This window comes from Alternaria ethzedia (genome assembly GCF_023757985.1).
Source record: "Alternaria ethzedia strain BMP 0044 chromosome Unknown scaffold_3, whole genome shotgun sequence".
Classification (NCBI taxonomy): Eukaryota; Fungi; Ascomycota; class Dothideomycetes; order Pleosporales; family Pleosporaceae; genus Alternaria; species Alternaria ethzedia.
In genome coordinates, this window is record NW_026056196.1 from 268,272 (window position 1) to 287,493 (window position 19,222).

At 50.0% G+C, this 19,222-nt stretch overlaps 6 protein-coding genes across 6 annotated transcripts; 3 read left to right on the top strand and 3 right to left on the bottom strand.

Moving 5' to 3' along the window:
* Positions 1-3,435: 3,435 nt before the first annotated feature.
* On the bottom strand, positions 3,436-3,818 carry J4E87_001573 (uncharacterized protein; the record flags this gene model as incomplete). Its single annotated transcript, XM_049373215.1, has 2 exons — positions 3,436-3,726; positions 3,801-3,818. 2 exons carry the CDS (start codon positions 3,816-3,818, stop codon positions 3,436-3,438), a joined length of 309 nt encoding a protein of 102 aa, XP_049236585.1.
* A 2,965-nt stretch (positions 3,819-6,783) lies between these two features.
* On the bottom strand, positions 6,784-8,531 carry J4E87_001574 (uncharacterized protein; the record flags this gene model as incomplete). Its single annotated transcript, XM_049373216.1, has 2 exons — positions 6,784-8,027; positions 8,084-8,531. 2 exons carry the CDS (start codon positions 8,529-8,531, stop codon positions 6,784-6,786), a joined length of 1,692 nt encoding a protein of 563 aa, XP_049236586.1.
* A 2,363-nt stretch (positions 8,532-10,894) lies between these two features.
* On the top strand, positions 10,895-12,429 carry J4E87_001575 (uncharacterized protein; the record flags this gene model as incomplete). The annotated part of the gene is made up of 4 exons (XM_049373217.1): positions 10,895-10,937; positions 10,988-11,143; positions 11,190-12,319; positions 12,373-12,429. 4 exons carry the CDS (start codon positions 10,895-10,897, stop codon positions 12,427-12,429), a joined length of 1,386 nt encoding a protein of 461 aa, XP_049236587.1.
* A 611-nt stretch (positions 12,430-13,040) lies between these two features.
* Positions 13,041-13,747, top strand: J4E87_001576 (uncharacterized protein; the record flags this gene model as incomplete). The annotated part of the gene is made up of 2 exons (XM_049373218.1): positions 13,041-13,236; positions 13,293-13,747. The coding sequence occupies 2 exons, from the start codon at positions 13,041-13,043 to the stop codon at positions 13,745-13,747; spliced, it is 651 nt and encodes a 216-aa protein (XP_049236588.1).
* Positions 13,748-15,278: 1,531 nt separating this feature from the next.
* Positions 15,279-16,190, bottom strand: J4E87_001577 (uncharacterized protein; the record flags this gene model as incomplete). The annotated part of the gene is made up of 1 exon (XM_049373219.1): positions 15,279-16,190. One exon carries the CDS (start codon positions 16,188-16,190, stop codon positions 15,279-15,281), a length of 912 nt encoding a protein of 303 aa, XP_049236589.1.
* A 1,230-nt stretch (positions 16,191-17,420) lies between these two features.
* J4E87_001578 (uncharacterized protein) lies at positions 17,421-18,438 on the top strand (the record flags this gene model as incomplete). The annotated part of the gene is made up of 3 exons (XM_049373220.1): positions 17,421-17,662; positions 17,715-18,180; positions 18,238-18,438. 3 exons carry the CDS (start codon positions 17,421-17,423, stop codon positions 18,436-18,438), a joined length of 909 nt encoding a protein of 302 aa, XP_049236590.1.
* Between the last annotated feature and the right edge of the window lie 784 nt (positions 18,439-19,222).

The following is a 19,222-nucleotide window of genomic DNA, read 5'->3' on the forward strand; positions in this document are numbered from 1 at the left end:
CCCCCTTCCCCCCCCCCCCCCCCCGCTATGTAGACATGAGGGCCCCGGATATCAGTTTTCAGTCACCCGGCCCAGAGTCATCACAGTCATGTCTGTTGACTAACCTTCAGCAATGTCATCGAGATATGACTTGTATGGGCGCTCAGATCTCTTATATAGGAGTCATCAGCAGTATAAATTTGGCTGTTTCTCATCTGCATATTGTAGAACAGACACCAAACCCGATTATTCTTTCAAATAAAGCAAACACATCTTCAACTCCTACCTATCATCTTCAGTCGAACAACCATGTCTCAGACGAACGGCGCAACCAACGGAGCGAACGGTGCACACGGAAACGGTGCGCAACCCCACGCTGGGGAACGCGTACCTATTCCCAATTGCCTCGGGTCTCATGATATTTCTGGTAGTCCTTTAGCGAAGGAGCTCAAAGAGAGCATCGAGAGCAAGTTGCTGTATAGCCACTACAAATAGTGCTCATCTAACAGTGATATAGAAAAAGCCGTTTCCATCGATGAAACTTACAGAGAAGGCTACGGCTGGTCTGACCCTTTGATGGAGGGTGGAGAGACTGTTGTCCAACTTCAACTGGGAAATAGAGACAAGTACCGTGGGAAGGCCGAAGGAATCACCAATGCTCTCAGAGACCTTAAAAGTCATTTGGAAAGTGGCCTTCCAGCCTCCTAGGCATCTGTGCTCTAGGTGCCCGTGTATTTGATTCCGATGTGTTTCGATTGGGGATGTGGTTCATCGGGGTAATGTGCTTGGATTGGGCTCTCTTTCGTGCGGTTGTCTGCTTGCACGCCATTCCTTCGTGCGAGTAGGATTGATACCACCTTTTTAGAATTAGAATCTTCCTCATACCCCATCAATTGCGCGCTAGAACTTTGCTGCGTTTTGAGATGAATCTCTGACATGACTAACATATCGTAAGTCCGAGTGTAAGACCTGCTATTCCGGAACATGATTTTCATACAAGACTTGGCCAACCCGAGTGAGCTACCCTGACGATGGACAGTTCTCTGTATTGGTCATTGTGAGGAAGAATGGCTTCTACTTCTGATAGCCTTGTCCGTCTTTCTTCATAACCTTAATTCTCTTCGCTTCGCCATCTAGCTCCGTGTATAACTTCGTCAAAGCCGCTGTAAAGTCACCTGCTTGGGCTTCGACGCCTTCCAGTTCATCTTCGACATGCGCCTTGATAATCCAAACATCTGGTCTCCTCTTATCCCTCGTTCTGAGTTGTCGTTTTTCCACGTGTACTTTTGTGGTGGCTGTGTGTTCGTCATGCGGATAGATTTCCTGGAGAGCCGCTGCTCGGGTCCATGTCAGTCGCTTGTATGGCAATGCTAACTGGTGTTGGGAGTCATACCGATACATTCTTCTATGGGTCTATCGTGATCTAAAGTGACATGGGAATTTTGATGCTTCAACTCGTGGAAACCGGAATGTTCCCACTTGAATATATTGCTGCCGCTCACGTCGTCGAATTCGTATTGGTAATAAGTGACCATTATGCGTGTCGCAGGCTGGAGAGTGGGGGTTCGTATGATTTGATATGGTGGGTCCAAAGTTCTTATTATCGAGTACAAAGCGTAGTCGATTAGGCAAATAGTAGGGGCAGCCATTGTTGCTTTTATGTAGAACATGAGTCAAAGTGTTGTCATGGAATTGAAGATGAGTCGTTGCCGATGTGACGCGAATGTGTGACTGGTGAATGTAAGTCACTTAGGAGTCAACTTGGTGACGAAAGATGCACGGTCTGTTGGAAAGACAGCCTGTGCGCCAACGCTTTTGAACAGCGGCAGAATGCTCTCTAGACCTTCGCGTCAAATATTCCCCACTCCTCTTTCCATTTCATTGCTTTCGCGAGATGAATCTTCATTCATCAGCTTCGTGTTTGTTTGTGACCTTCATAGTCTACTTTCCTCATCTTTTACCCTCTCGAAAGAACAATGAGCCTGTCACTGACGAGCTCTGCTTCCTATGTAGATATCACACGTGCCAGAGATGATCGGTGAACTCCCAATCCCAGGCCGTCGAAGTGACGAAGAAGCACGAGTTCTGTACGACCATGCACCGGTCACTTTGTACAGTGTCACTCGATGTAGAAGACTCATCGCCTGTATAAAAGCCGCTTTAGTCGACGATAATGCCATTGTATCCATTGTTATCTTCCCAACTGTCTACCAGTTTACATCAAATATCAGACTTCACTTTAACATCTGCGTCTCCTTCGATAACTTAACGCTACCAATATCAGACCTTCCACTCGAATATGTCGTCAAACACAGGATCTGAAAATACTGGCAACACCTCTGGATCTGGCACTAGTGGCAACACCGCTGCATCTAGTGCTGGTGGCAATGCCGGGTCTGGCACTGCGACCACGAGCACTGCGTCTACCACTTCCAGTAGCACCTCAGCAACTGCCAACACTAGTACTGCTGGCGCCGGCCAGCTTCCGTTCGCTCCACACCCGTATCCGATGCCTGCAAACCCTCGGGGAGGTTGGCCGCGCAAGTAGGCCCTGCAAACGAATACCAACGTTGATCAGTGCCAGCTTCCAGACGAGGAGCAGGACGCATCAAGGACGCTCAGTGTAAGTCTAGTATGGACGATAGCTTTTCACACAGAAATGATATCATAATAACAGCGGAATCAGGCAGGCAACGGCTGGTCTTTCATCCCACTGGCGGTTTTAATAAGTCGGTAGTCATTGAGTCTGCTGAGTAGGGCTTTTGGCTAGTACGGAATTGACCCAATGAGAACAGGGTATCTTGCGAGAGTGGAAATAGTAATGGGATTAGATCTCCTTAGCTTTGTGATGGATATTATTTGGTAGTGTCTTTGCATTAGGAATTTGTATCGATAATGTTAAAGGGGTTTCCTTAGACATTTTGCAAAGAAGTATTGGCATAGTGCTGTATTCAAAGTCTCTTACCTAGATACTTCGTCAACTTTCGAAACTATATCCCCTTCTCATGTCAATCTTAGCGTAGCTACTCCTTATAGCACTAATTGAGATTGTGATTGTATATCGGTGAATCCGCGATGCAATATATATGCCGACAAGCTTCATATTCAATTTCCTCCGTCATTTACCTCAACACAAGATGCGGCGCCAGAAACCTGGTCTAAGCTGTCCCATCAGCCACAACGGGCTTAATTCTGACCAACATGACCAAAAGGGCTTTTCTCGTTGACATCCCTGAGATACCAGAGCATAGACTGGACCCAACCCTCCTATAATCCGGTCAGCGCTTAATCATTAACGGTAGGCGTGAATGTCATCATACATCTTTCTTCCACATGTAGACGATGCTATTAGCGGTGGTCTTTGCGCCTGAGTTGCACAGGCATGCATCGTCGAACTCGAGACTCTTTAACCTACTTACTGTAAGCAAGCGCACGTAAATCGTTCGACGTCAAAATCTACCAGAAAGATCCAGGCGCATGGCCAGGCTCAGCTCGCCAGAACTGCTTTGCGTTTGTGGTGCAATATGTACCACTGACGCCCTTGGGAGCCCCCAGATAGGCATCGGTTGCGACATTTCGAAGCGCGAACTCGTCAGATTTACCTGCGCCCTTCCACTCCACTACCCATTGCTGGGACTTGGACACCGTTGCTTTCTGGGTCTTGATTTCCTTTCCGGCATTGTCGGCTTCGACGACGTGGCCGCCGTTGATGGCGATGATGTAGATTGTGAACGACATAGCTGCAGCCTTGGGTTCTCGTAGTAAAAAGAGTACGAGATACTCGATAGCAACCGATTTATATGTGGGAAGCTGGTGTCTACCTCTGAGGGATATGTCATAGTGACTATTAGGCGAGGCGTCAATGCTTCTACCGATTATGTCATTTGCTGCATGTCTTAGGGCCCAAAGCTGTATATGCATGAGAGTGTAGCGACAGCTAGTGTGGCAGCTGTATATGCCAGCGACAGTACTAGTATTGCTCTACATGTAGGATCTGTCTAACAACGTCTATCTGACAGCGTCTAGCTTAGAAGCTCACCTTGCATACCCATAAGAGACTATTGCGGGTGCCAGGGCTGAATGTCAGCTAAAACAGTGCTGTCCGCTTCCTCGAGTTGAGCCATCCTCTTTTGACAGTACTGTGGGCCGGTGCTACTTTCGGACAGGCGGCACGATCAAAAGCAAACATCCCCGCGATTAGAAGAGTAGCTCTAGCCAGCCTTGGCGCGTGGTAAAAAGTAAACTGGTCAGCTCGGACAAGCGGTCGGAGTGCCGTTAGGACACTTTGAAGAACCCCTAGCCCTGTAAGCAAGCGTAACACAGGTTGTAGAAGAGAGTGTACCGTCACCTTATAGAGCCCCAGTCGCGCGCATGCAGTAGCAGAGGTAGACGTTGGCAGGTTGTTCGCTTGATCTTACGCCCTACGTGAAATGTATAACTATAACCTTGCGCTCGCATCCTGTAGTTACGCGACCCCGTGTATTTAATGGCTCGAATTAGACCCGTGGTTGTCGAAGTATGCCGCGTTGGAGTTGAGACGATTCACGATGCAGCGGAATACGAATGGCTCGTTGGCTGCGCACGGACTGTAAAGTAGGTAGCCGATCATTAGGATCGCCGAACACTAACAGCGCACGTCGGGTCCATCCGGATGCAGGCTTCCCGGATCGGCCGATAGGAGTTAGGCTTAGGACGCTTCCGAACTACTTGCCGTCGGAGCCACAGCCTACCTAGGTAGTGTCAACCCACAACACTCAGAATCGGTCATTGACGATGACACTATCGATCGCTGACGTGTTGAGACCGAGAGATGCATATCTGTCGAGCGAAGATGAAGATGTAGATAAGGCGGTTAAAGAGTGTTGAGTACCGGTTCTAGCCCCCTGATACGAAGAAGTTCCCTAACCCCCGTTGACTCACGTCTTTGGCACAAGACATGACAGCAAGAAAAAGATGATATTAGACTTATCGCAAGTGACACGTAGTGCACTTTAACTGCTGTATGTCGTGAATCCCACTTATAACCACTATCCTCGTTACTCAAATTATCGTGACTTCTTTCGAGCGACAACCCTGAGTAACTTCCTTTGCCAGATCTTTGTACAGCCCATTCCATTTGCGGATGATATTGACGGAAATTTGATCTACCTAGTAATACCACAGGACAAAGCCAACCCCAAACTAGAAATGATCCAACGCTCCCGACACCGCTGCCATACACCTTCTTCAGGCCATTTCTGCCTATGCTTCTTGTAGAGACTCAGCAGTGCCTCCCTTGGCTTTACACTCGGATTACTTATCGCTATAACCTCTTGATCATCGAGATTATTGACCCCGCTCCGTCTCCGAAGACTGGCCGTCAACATTTTCCCTTCACCATTATAACTTGGCTGCTTCCAGAGTACCCAGACGTCCTTGTGGCCAGCATCATGGTAGTTATTGTGGTTATCACGCTCGTACAAGGAAGAATGGAGGTTCTTCTCTCGCTCTACCTGGGTTTAGTAGATGTAGTCACAGAAAAAGTTGAACCTCGCAATACTGACTTCTAATGAGATGTTCGAGTCTCTTCTCTTTTCTAGAGAGTTTGACTTCTGGATATGTGGCATCGATAGCCTCCCATTTTCTCAGCGTTGCGGGAGAGGTTTCTCTTCCGTTCGTGTTCATTGACCGATCGTTTTGTTCGCCCCTCTGTGATCGTACCGCGATCGGAGTTCCCTGCGCCGAGTTCGCTGTGTTGAGATACCCTGTCTGGGTTCTTGTAGTGTGACCAGTACCGATATCGTTCCGCCTGCTTGATATATCTTGTGGATTTGGATGAAACGGGTCATGTCCTGACTTGACCTTGTCGAGGAGATCGCTGAGCGCTTCAAGTGGGTCCTCTTCCCACTCACTTGTGTAGATTGAACCAGGGATAGTCGGGTTTCTTTTAAAGCTAGCTCGGTATACCTTTCGAGGGTTTCTGTCATCTTCCTCCCATTGGAAGTAAAAGATTTTGCATTCGACGTCTTGACGGAGGTTTCTCGGGCATTCCGATTTCTCCCATTCTGTTGTATCGCACTCAGCACTGTAGAATCGCTTTTGCGTGATACTGACCTATGATCTTTCTCTCAAGGTCTCGCGCAACATCCGTCTCCCACTCTTGAAGGTTCAAGTCGTCGAATGAAATCTCCCGGTCAGGCTTCGAGTTGAGCTCCGGCTCTGGCTCTGAAAACAGTTCTTTGAATCGACTTGGTCTTGATTTCTCTTTTCGTTTTACCATCGTAGCTTGTATTCAAGGATGTGAAGGTAGGAAGTCGATGCGCGCTTTTATGCATCTTATGACGCACAGTGAAAACTGACTCCATGGCCATGACACGAAGTTGAGTTTGTATTGCGGTTCACTCATGATTCACGATGGCGAGCCACGACTTTCCGACATCGCAGTAAGCCCGCAGTGCCTTTTCCTACGTAGTCCCATATTCTGCCAAGTGTCTGATATACATATGTAGCTGCCATAAAACGTGAAAGCTTGCGATAACATCTCACGGCGTGCAGCCTTCCACATGCATCTGTCAAAAGACTTGATAGAGGAAGCCGAAAGCGCACGAGGGCGCAGAAAGGTGGTGATATGTTGGCAACAGCGGTACTACAACGTAGATTATATTGATCGAGTTGATGACGTAGAGAAATGACTCCGAGCTAGGGTATCTGCACGCGAAATGCTCAAGGAGAACTATGCTAAACTGCGACTACTTTTTCTTCATGACCAATGTGGTCTGCTGTCTTGACTCATTGAGTCTCATTACATCGAGTTGACTAATAAGCCTACTCATACAAGCTCCGGTCGTTGGGATCGTTCTTCGGCGGAGGAGGAGCAGTAGCCGGTGCGGCGGGCTCTTGTTTTGCTGCATCGTCTGTCGTTGTTGCATCGCCCACCATCACAGGTGGTATCTGTGGAGCGCCCTCAGCCACAGGACGAGGTGGAAGTGGGGGTGATGGGCCCTCCGGTGAGGGGCTTCGAGGCGGTGCTTGTACTGGCATTGTACCGACATTCGGCGGGGCGCCATATGGCGTAGGCGCATGGGAGCCGTTCTGAGGAGCAGTATGCGCAGCCTGAGGGACCTGAGGTGCCATAGGAGAGGCATTGCCCATCTGCTGCTGCGGTTGTGGGTAGCCCATTGCCGGAACGGGGGATTGAGATACCACCGGTCCAGCTTTAGTCATATCGCCGTAGTAGCCAGCTTGCTGAGGAGGTGGGTACGTGTAGCCTTGAGGTGGGACGAATCCTCCGTTCGGTGACACGACCCAGCCCGGAGGCGCAGGACCGTAGTAGTAAACTTGACCAGGGACCATAGGCTGGGAAGCACCGGGTGTTTGGGCCATGGCCGGGTACAGTGGCTGGCCAGGCGGTACGAAGCCGACGGTGGTCTTGCTGAACTGACCCAGCAACTCCTCAGGGTACCTGTGACGGAATCCCCACTTCCACCAAGCCTTGAAAGCAGCTCCGCTGCCCATGTTCTTCCACCTCTCAGCCAACATCTTCTGGTCTTCTTTGCTTCGGCGATCTTGCATGCGAGTAAAGCAGAGTACCCAGAGCGACATGAGAATCCAGCAGACGGTACCAAAACGCATGGCACTCTTACCAAGCATGAGGCGACGGAACCAGAACCAAGACTCAAGGAAACCAAGCAGGAAGAGACCGGGAATTATGCATGCGACGATGATGATCCATGTGATAATGCGGGATCTGCAGTAGTAGTAGTAGCAACTGTTGTATGAGCTGTCACTGTCACTGTCGTCGTTGTCTGAGCTGCCACGATTTGAGCCGCCAGACGACGAGGTGTGAGTGTTGTACGATCCCGGAGGTGTACTACAATCCGCCATATAGACAGAGTAGTAGTAGTCCGACGTTGACGTGAAAGGCGCCGCGCTCTCGGAAAGGTACCATGTCTCCCAAAGGTAAAGGGTGCCGGAGTAGGCAGTGGCAGAGGATGTTTCAATCGAAGCTGGTGAAAGTTGCGCAGTAACCTGAGTTGGGACGTATACAGAGGCGGATGTTGTTATGGTAACTACAGGCAGTCAAAGTCAGTATCGAAGAGATTCGAAGAGAGAACGTAGTACTTACATGGTGTGGGGCATGAGGCAGGTGCCGTCATCGTGACTGGCATGCTGAATTCGATATCCTTGACTGTCTCGGTGGTCGTCGCCGTCGCCGAAGGGGAAGTCGCATAGTAATCATACTCAGGCACAAGATCAGATTCGGCCACCGCACTAGTCGTGTAATAAGCGTATACGACCTCAAGATCGTCGTAGTAGCCGAGGGCTGTGGACGTCGAGTACGGTGCGATCGTAGGAGTGACTCCATCCTTGATAGTGCGGTACTCAGTGTAAGTCTCGGTAGCGACGGTGTCGTCATAATATGTGTACAGGCTTTGTGTGGCAACCTCCGCTTGAGCGTAGGTGTAGGTCCAGTATGCTGAAGTATAACGAGTGGTAGTGTAGTCATCATCCAAGAACTGCGCGCTCGCAATGGCGGCATTAGCGATTGCTACGAGGGCGAATCGGGCAGCCATATTGCTATCCGCTGAGAAAGTAACGATCGTGGGTCGCGAAGCGCGAAAATTAGATATTAGTAAAGTTGTAGGGCTGTCTCCAGCCGTCAGGGCCACGCCCTCATCTTAAGCACCATCAAGCACCGCGCCGCCGACCCAGACAACTACATGGCTAGCTCACCGGTCGTGCAAAGCATGCAGGCACATCTCGTTTCCCCTTAAGCGATTGATGCAGCCTTGCGCCTCTTCCAAGCTCCGTCTCTTTCAACCAATCATGCTGTTCTTGCCAAGCGAGTCAGTCAATCCCGCGGAAGATCTAGACGTTTAGCGACATTGAGCCGTCTATCTTTGGGTCCATGCGGCTCGTTGCAGACTCATTTTCTGCAGGGGTAAACAGGGCGCCTGAAGGATTAAAGACCTTGCACTGCCCTTGCCTTTATTGAAAAGGTTACTCCGACTCTTACTGAGCATGATGAAGCGCCAAACACGAACGATTTTGCTGTATAAACGCTGCAGCGGTTCTGAACGGGAGACAGGTCGAGAAAGCCAGCAATACGGCTCGTTCGTGATGGTTGCGCGATGCAGAGGGGTGGTTGCACAAGTCAGAATTCGTTTTGGTGGCGTTCTCGTACGACAAGTGCGACGTCTTGGCGACACCTGAACAGTCATCCTCGGCAATTTCTCGTTGGGAGTCCGTTCCTATCACGTTCTTCTCAAAACCAGACGTCTTGAAAGTATACGCTGCTTACGGTATCAACATTGAATAAAACTGCCGCGACAGCCTCCAGGAGTATGAAGAATGTCACCTTTATGCTCACAGATCTTCATGCCTCGATGCCTTGTCTCTCTTATCGCCATCTCGAAAGCAACTCTGCTTCCACTAACGAGTTGTCCAAGTTACAACGCATATCTAGTATGTTTCCGCCTTCTACAGCTACTCTGCCGCTGTAAGTCTCGCAACATCCATTCCCTAGAGTACACCTTCGGTGCTGGGCCGTGTTTGCATGCACGGCGCAACTTCCGCTTCGTCGAGGTGCACGTAACGATCGTTCCCCAGACTTTGGCCATGCCCGTTGGTGTAACAAGTGCCATAGCTGTATAAGGTCGCCAGGTATGTAGAGACCACCTAATCACTAGTAACTCCGTGACCAGTTTCTTGACTGTGCTTTTGCGACTGTTCATGAAAACATTGGAATGACCCTGGTGATGGCATACTTCGTCTTCGACTGTGACTCACACTGGGTATAAAGTGTATGGCTGCGAATATACCTATCTCCGCTCGTTCTTTAGAAGGCCTTGCTGGGAATTTGCATCTCTTACCACTTACACCAACTCGTACTGTTTTCCAATGTGGCAGTGCATCTGCACTATCTTTGCTGGGAGTGGAAGAACCGAGACAAGTTTCCACAAATGGATATCCATCGATGCTTTGGGTCCTGAGCATGAGCGCACGAAGCAAGACATCATCGGTAATTACGCCCGTTACTGCCGTTACCTGAACTCTACCGACTAAAGCCTGTATCGCAACGTAGATGCCTGGGACCAAAATTCGCCGGGGAACTCCCTCAATGCCTTCAAGGTGCTCGTCGAACGGGAATACGTGCACCGCTTTAGGGGAACCCAGAGATATCAAGCGCGTGTTGTATCTTCAGCTGGTGGGCAGCCACTTAGTGAAGCAGCAGTAGGCGATAAAATCCCAGAAGCATTAAACAAGCTGTTGTTGGAGGTTCGGCAACTTCGAGGTCCACCACCGGGGTATCATTGCCCAGGTGATCTTCAAGTAGGATCGGGTATTCAGTCTTGAAAGTCTGTACCACCAGAAGGGATGATCGAGTGGGGCTACTGCGTATCTACCGAGGTTTGAAGGCAGCATCAGATGGCACTGCAGTGCCAGTTGGCGGTGTTCTCCAGGTCATATAGGATGCGCGGATGGTCTCCAACCGTTCATCGCGTTTGCGAAGCATTTGACATGTCTAGATCAACAATGACAACGGTAATCGCCTCATACTCTTGCGTGATTGTCGTGCTTCTTACGGAAGTTGTACTCTGCTGGTGTGCGAAGTACCACTGCACGACGAGAGGGGCCTGTCCGGGTTCGATGCGCCTCTTACAGTGTCTAATTCTGGAATGAACAATTTTGGCAGTCCGAGGCTGAGTTCCGGTCTCGCTCGTAGTTCTGATGGAGGCGAGGAGTTGATGTTGGTCTTGTGCGACGTCGTGTTGGTAGCAAGACGGGATAGTGCAAAAGGCACACCGTTGTTGCGCGCCCCGCCCAGGCCCCGCCGCGTCACTCAGGTAGCTCCGCGCCGCTTCATTGACCACCAACTCCAACACCAACACCAACAGTAGCTCGGAAGCTTCATGACAATCGCTTCGAAGCAGTCATGGGGTCAAAGTCTCCAGAAGATCATCGCCAAGGCCCAGACGGTGAGCGCCATCGAAGCGATTCTGAGAAAACATATGCTGACAGCTTACAGGGTCGTCGGCGGACGCTGCAATCGCTATCATCAACCTTCCCAAGCCAGCAGCCGCTAGCGGACTGCTTCCCGGCGTACTCGAAGGGCAGGATGAAGACGGAAACGACGACGACGATGATATCGCGAAGCTTGGAGCTGACGTGAAGAACAACGATGGTGAGCTGGGATCACGTGACTTCGATCTGGAGCTGACAATGGGAAGGCGCGAAGAAGAAAAGAAAGCGCAACAAGAAGAAGAGCAAGAAAGCGTCACCGACACAGCAGACAGTGCCTCCAAGGGTGCCGTTAGCGGATCTGTACCAGGGCCGAAAATACCCGCAAGGTCAGACTGTGGAGTATGCCATCAAGGATGAGAACCTTCAGCGTACCACGGCTGGAGAGCTTCGTCATCTAGCGGCTGTGGATAACATGAATGAAGACTTCCTGGAGGACTATCGCAAGGCTGCTGAAGTCCATCGTCAAGTGCGCCAGTACATACAGACTATCGCGAAGCCCGGCGCGTCTCTCACCCGCATCGCCGAAGAAATTGACGACAGTGTTCGTACGCTTGTTGGCCACCAGGGTCTTGAGACTGGAGATGGTCTCAAGGCTGGCCTCGCCTTTCCAACAGGCTTATGCTTGAACAACATCGGCGCACATTGGACTCCTAATGCGGGAGCGAAGGAAGTTTTCCTTCAAACCGACGACGTCCTCAAGGTCGATTTCGGCGTGCATGTCAACGGCAGGATCGTGGATAGCGCTTTCACTGTGGCTGCCAATCCGATCTATGACAACCTACTGGCTTCTGTCAAGGCGGCTACCAATACAGGCTTGAAAGAAGCAGGTATTGACGCAAGGATTGATCACATTAGTGGGATGATCCAAGAGGTCATGGAAAGTTACGAAGTGGAGCTCAACGGGAAGACCATCCCCGTGAAGGCGGTGCGCAACATCACAGGCCATAACATCCTACGTTACCGCATCCATGGCGACAAGCAAGTTCCCTTCGTCAAGACGAAGACTTCCCAGCGTATGGAAGAAGGCGACATCTTCGCAATCGAAACCTTCGGTAGCACTGGCAAAGCATATCTCCATGACGATGTTGGCGTATACGGCTACGGACGCAACGAGGGCGTCAGCGCTGCCGGCCTCCATCATTCATCTGCGAAGTCACTATTGAAGACCATCGATGAGAACTTCGGGACTTTGGTATTTGGACGCCGTCAGCTTGAGCGCTTGCCGGGTGTGGAGAAATACCACCTCGGTATGCGCACGCTGGTGAATAATGGAATCGTCCAGGCATATGCGCCGCTGGTGGATGTGCCTGGTTCATTCATCGCGCAGTTCGAGCATGTAAGTCACATATCGTGGAAATATTTGGCTATGACTGACGGGTCACTTCATAGACAGTATTGCTTAGGCCCAACTGCAAAGAGATTGTCTCTCGAGGAGACGACTACTGAAGAATGACACTTCATTGAGGTATACGCGATTTCAACAGTCGGTGTAAGAACACCTAGCGAAGGTGCTTCAACACACCTTTATTCCAATCTTTCCTATTCGCCAGTTGTATGCACCACACTCGTTAAGACCACTCATTCATTGACATTGTACTCGCGTGTACGATGTTTACTCCAGTGCAATATGAAAAACACCATTTCATCACTGCAGCTCATCCGCAAGTAATTACAATGTCAATACCTATAGATATTGACCCTTCCACAGATTTATCGTCTGATATACCTTTATAGAAGCACCTCGGACGCTGATGACATTGTAAAAGGTAGTGAGCGAGGATGAATCGACGTGAAGCAGGACTGATGACGCCTGGAGCTGCACTATGACAGCACATCGATGACTGATGCGCGCCACGGACTCAGCTTAAAGAGCAGTCACAGTATGACTAGAAGACAGGCTGCGATAATCGTCAGGTACATGAATTCATCAGTTTGTGCGTATATGAGTCGAACAAAAATTGTAGTTGGAGTCACTGCTCATATAAATTGACAGCTTTGCTAACATGTACACACTTCACATCAATCATCAAGTTCAAACACAGAATACACACAGCAAGATGACTCCCAGTTGGAAAGCTATCGTCTCCAAAAAGAAAGAGCAGATCTTAGCATTACCGGCCGATGATCCCCAGCAAATTCTTACTGGCAACGCGAGATATGTTCTCGCGATGAACGATGAGTCACCTGTTGTGGAACTCACGATCCAAGATGTATGGGATCTTATGATAGCCCATACATTTGAAAATCCGATGGGTAGGTGTTTCTTATGGAGGAGCATTGGAGCAAATCCCGACTGATCCGTTCGCTAGAAAGACTCGCCGGAACTGAAAACCTAGATAAAAGCGGAATGCGCCTACTACTCAAACCCGAACGACAAAACGGCGAGACCACGGTTCAAGGAATGATTGCCCATAAGACGAACGAGCAGTTTACCATTTTGTTTGAAGGGTCGCGTTTCCCAAGGGTGGGAGAAGCACTTTTCAAAGAAGAGGACGGCCTCTTCCACAGGTTCTGGAATGCGGAAAGGGAACATACGGACAGGATTATGGCACCTTATAGACTGGAGGAAGAAAAGGAAGAAGAAGCCAGGAAGAAAGCCAAAGAGGAAGAGCGGAAGGAGAAACGCAAAGCTCGACGTGCAGCTGCGAGGAAAGCTAAGATAGAGGCTGGGGAGGATCCAGAACCGGAATCTTCAGATGGTTCACTGGCAAGTCGTCATCTTTCATCGACGGACGATGAATCGTCTCTATGTGGTGGGTATTAATGCATCTGGGAGTACTGGCGCGTCAATCGTGTCTGCACAGAATGATAACAAGTTTTCCTCATGTACATTGCCTAGATGTGAATCTGTGACTTAGAAGATCTGCAAATCCCATCACGTACGTACTAAGGACATAACGATGAGTGATGAGAAGACGCATATCAGGCACGCAGGTTAGAGCATCCGGTCTCGAGTATTCTCACAAGATTCAGTAGTGGAGTGAGAGTACGTGAGCCTCTTAGTCTGCTAAATCCGTGACCAACGCCATGAATTCGATGCTTTACTAACCAACCGCGTCATTCCATTCGAAATGCAAGCTTGGTGCGTTCGGGGTTGGGTCATGGGTTGACCCACGTACGTATTGGCTGGCAAGATTGTGACTGGCGTTTACAACTCATAGCTGGCGAGTAGTTGCGATACTTCTTTCGAGAGATCCAATCTAATAACTGTTTCCTCACGGCCGTATACTGCAATCGGTCAGCGCGTTTATTCCATTGATGATGACGAAGGCCCGCAGACAATCGCGTTTGAACTTGAGCCATAAGAGACGAGCGTAAAGACCGAACCCAGCAACGAGCGTCATGTATGAGTCCGACCGTAGGTCCAGATGACTCCGATCAGACTCAGTGCTCACGTAGAAAGCCTTTTGCTTTAGAGAACGATGTACTTTACGCTACACTACACCAAGTATATTCCACAAACTACCTTCGAGCGAAGCACCAAAACGATGAAATACTTTCCCGACATCCTAGGCTTCTCGCAGGAAAAAGACTCACCCTACGAAACAGAGGATTGTATTCGCTACGAGTTCAAGCTCCTGGATCTTCACCATTTTGCAAATCCAGAGACTCCCGAAGCCCACGACTCTATTCTGAATTCATGGTTTTGTTGTTGCATGCAACGGTGTATGCTACGTACCAAAGCCCACGCCCCGGCGGATCTTCACCCTGTCGCAAAATCAGAAAATTCTAAAGTCAACGAAACAGCGGATATCACCACGGAAGATATGAAGGAGCTTCAAGACAGCGTAAAAGCCATCAGTAAGCTGCCACTTGATACCCGAATCATGGGGTTCAGAACCACGACCACTGATGTTGACATTGCTAGTGGAGAAGTGCTCCCGAAGAGAGCGCAACGGCAAGAAAAATGTCCACCTGCGATTCGAAACGAGCGAGGGTGACGAAGTGTCTACAGTTGGCATCCTGAAGCCGACACTTCGATCGAAAGAGAAGATGCGCCTGACCGAAAGAGCCTTTGACTGCAAGTTTGGCGAGGAGGTGTTGTATAAGATTTCGGAGAGATTGGAAGTGAGAAAGTATGAGGCTAGACGCCGTAAGCAAGTACGTGTTAAAGTGGCTAGTGATACAGTCTGAAAGCAAGGCGATGTGTAGTAACTTCTTTGGATGGATGGATGCCAGGGTTGCGATGTCTTGAAGGTGTATGGATAGTAATTATTGACTAGAAGGAATTAATCGCCTATGTAATGTAACTAAATGTGACAGCAGCATCAATAAACTGATGACATGTGACAGCTTCACCCGAAAACCAATGCCCTAACCTCAATACTCTCCCTACCAACCGCGCCCTCTGGTGTCCTTGGATCCACAAAGGCCGTGTGCGGCACACGCCCCCATTGGCCTACATTCTCATCGCTATCAAAGCACTTAAGCAACAGACGGTCTTCATTCGTCATGCCAGACCAATAGTACCACTTCTGCCCCGGGTTGTACGCCACAGCGGCCGTCTGTCCGTTGCGATCGGGGTAGCGATGCTCAATCGGTATCAAATCGCCGTCGCGCACTGTCTGACTGTCGGCTACCGCAAGCGGACTACCCATGACGGGGCCGTTAAGCGGGCGCCAGACGTTGATTATACGGTAGCGGCCTTGCAGCAATTGTTCGGCTTCGTCGGGCAGATGGAATTTGACTCGTTCGGCGGCTGAAAAAGGTGTTTGATCGATGTGTACGCGCTGGACGGGGTTGCGGTTGCCGGTCGGTCGGCGGATCGTGTGGTCGAAGAGGAGAACTCGTTGCGCGCCTTGTACGTTCTTCATGAGCAGTTGCTCGACTTCTGGGTAGTATACGCGTTTTACCGCGTCATCGTCGGAGAAGCCATCTCTATCCAGCCCACTCTTAATGTTCTGGTATGTATCGAAGGCGTTGTTGTCTAGTGTGAATTTCTGCTCCTGACCTCGTAGATCGTTGAGTTGGACTTTGGTCCAGTCATCGCCCCAATTCCGTTGTGGCACGCCTGGGAGCGGCTCGACGTAGTTGTGTGGTGGTGAACCGTCTTCGGGGGCTTTATAGAAGGACAGCGATGCTGTGACGGGGCCGCGAGGGATGGGCAGGCCTTGGTAGTTGACGTCGGAGGATGTTGTGTTGTTGATGGCAGGCGCAGGGTTGGAGAGTTGATGCGCGGGTGTGGGAAGAGAGGCGGTGGTCGTCATTTTGGTGACAGATATGGTAGGATTGTTCGCAATCGAATTGGGAATTGTATAATCGAAGGTTTGCGAAGGCTAGATCGAGAGTGGTGATGGTAGTTGCTGGATCAGTGGCTGTATGGTAAGTTGTTTGGATATGGGATATGATCAAGGACAGCTTCGATGCTGTTATATACGTCTATGCGATTAGAAATGCTTCCTACCATTGCGACGTCAAGTCGCCCTTCATCCGCCGGGGCTTCCCCTCATTCGGCATCTCTGTGGCGATGATGCCATAGCTCTATTCCCGAGGCCAAGCTGTGTTACTAATGTTCAGCATCCAATGATCGCAGACGTGCTGACAAAGTGTGCGGATTACGTGCTAGGCGTAGCTATTCGACAACGCGCGCTCGTTTGCCAGTCGATTGGCGTGGTGGTTTGTAACAATTGCGCGGTTTCTAAGCCGGCGTTCATTAAGGGGTGAGCAGCTGCCCGGAGATGGTGCGGAGATGATTCGGAGGTTCGATTGCGTCATAGCTCGTGCACACCAGTAGCGGAACCCAGCTCAACACCATCACCTTACGCGATGTCAGCTCTTCATGGTACTCACGATGCCAATATCGTCTTGGCGTATGTTCGTTACTAGCTGTCTAAGTATGGCCATACTCCAAAGAAGTCGCATGACTGCGTCCGCGGAGCCATCACAAGCGACAAACCGAAGCGTTCGTGACCACTGGTGATGCGACTGAGCCAGCTTTGAAGCACTGTGCTTGTGTAAACAGGACTACACTGCATCAAAAGCATCTACGATACATCTTTGCGCATCCAGGCCCATGTCTAACTGTTGCATGTCTAGCGGCATCGGTCTTCAACTCGCTTCTAGCCGTGATTGCCGTCTTCACCAGCATAAACCGATGCTAAAGCATGCTACTTGTTGGTGGCGTGCGCTTCTACTATGGGGAATGCACAATTCGATGATTGCAAGCGCTCATAGCATGCATCGACGCGTCGCGCCAGTGCCTAATGCATTGGACCCTCTACAAGCACTCATGCGTCGTCTCAACGTCATCATGTTCGCATCCAACTGTGACATCGTTCCTCCACCTTTAAACCACATAAAGGTCGCAACCACTACAAGCATATCCCAACATGCTCCGACTCTTCTCAAGAAACCTTCCTACAGCTACCAAATCCATCACATCAACAGTACGAACGAATCAATTTCTCCCAAGAACTACATACCAAATTGTCAGAAATATGAGTGGCAGCAAGGCTAGCACCGATGAGCTCAAGGGCTCCAAGCTCTTTGATGTTTCTCATGTCACCGCTCTCGTTACTGGTGGAGGAACTGGTATTGGATTGATGATCACACAAGCGCTAGTCGCAAACGGTGCGAAAGTGTACATCACGTCAAGACGTGACGAGGTACTGAAGAAGACGGAGGAGCTGTACAGCGGCGGTGGTCCAGGCCAAATCATCCCTATTCAAGCAGATGTCAGGTAGGCAAACAGTCTCAAATTATTTACACGGCCTGGGACTAACACTACCCAGCGAGAAGGACGACGTAAAGCGTCTCTACGAAGAGATGTGCCAAAAAGAGCCCAAGGGTATTCAAATCCTCGTCAACAACGCCGGCATCGCCCGCGACGACAACACCAAGTTCTCCGCAAACGGCCAGCCAAACATGGAAGACGCTCAAGCCATTTCCGACCACTTCCTCAAGTCGCAGCCTGAGAACTGGGCCGACACCATGAAGACCAACGTCGGAAGCATCTTCTGGATGTCAATGTACTTCCTTCCCCTCTTGGCCAAGGGTGGCAAGGTCACTCCTGGATACAGCTCGCAAGTCATCAATGTTAGCAGTATCTCAGGATACATGAAGGGAAGCAGCAGCGGCCAGTTCTCTTACGCGTCGAGCAAGGCGGCTGCTACACATCTGAGCCGTATGTTGGCTACGACGTTTGCGGGTACCAAGGTCCGCGTCAACACCATCGCACCTGGTGTATTCCCGAGTGAGGTATGTAAATCGCAGATTCCAAAGCACGTAGATAAAGGTCGAGCTAACACGATGTAGATGACCACTGGCACTTCCGACGAGGACAACAAGAGCCGCATCGAGTCCGGCATGAGCAACCCCGCTGGTCGTCCTGGTGCCGACACTGATATGGCTGCTACTGTACTATTGCTGGCTGGCCCAGGTGGTGTTTTCTTCAATGAGCAGGTCTTGTACCCCGACGGCGGAAGCACTCTCACACAGCCCGCAGCGAGGGCTTAAGCGTTTATCTGTGAGCAGCCTCATAGATGCAAATCTATAGATTAGATGCAATGTCATAAATGCAAAAACAATGCATAGATCTGTTCTGTGTCGCGTCAATTTCGTGTTCCATTGTATTGCAAGTTTGCAGGTTTGCCGTGCCCCACCCCGCCGAAGCCTTCCGAAACCCCACCACAAGCGCAAACTCTTTCACGCTACACTGCGACCACCCACCCCAGCAAGCAAATGAATCTTACGAAAACTGACCGAAAGCAACAGCCTTTGCAACCAAGTACTAGTACGATGCTTTTTCTCAAATCACCATCAATCAGTACAACTGGCCTAATGGCCCAATGGCAAGGCGCTTGACTACGATTCAGTTCGATATCAAGAGATTCCAGGTTGTAAGTATTCACTCCACACGACTCACAAGAGTCACACGTTCGAAATAGCACCGCTGACGCCCAAAAAAGCGACCCCTGGTTAGGTCACAACACATCTTTTTTGCTGTTTTCTTGGTCGTTGTGGCGGCAGAAGTTGAGGTTTGAGCATTTGGGGGATTTCGATTTTTTTTGGCTTTTGGATTTTGTTAGTAAGGTATTTGGCTTTGCGATGTGTAGTAAGAGACGCTTGGTCAAGTGAATGGTAGGTAGAGTAGGCTGTGCTTGTATAATTGGACTAATCTTTTCCCTTTGGTGAAGTGGTAGAGGTTGCGCGAACGACCCATTCCACTCACCACACTAGAAGACAAACGATACAAATGACCCTTCCCTCTGAGTTTCGATATGAGTCATTCATAATCGTT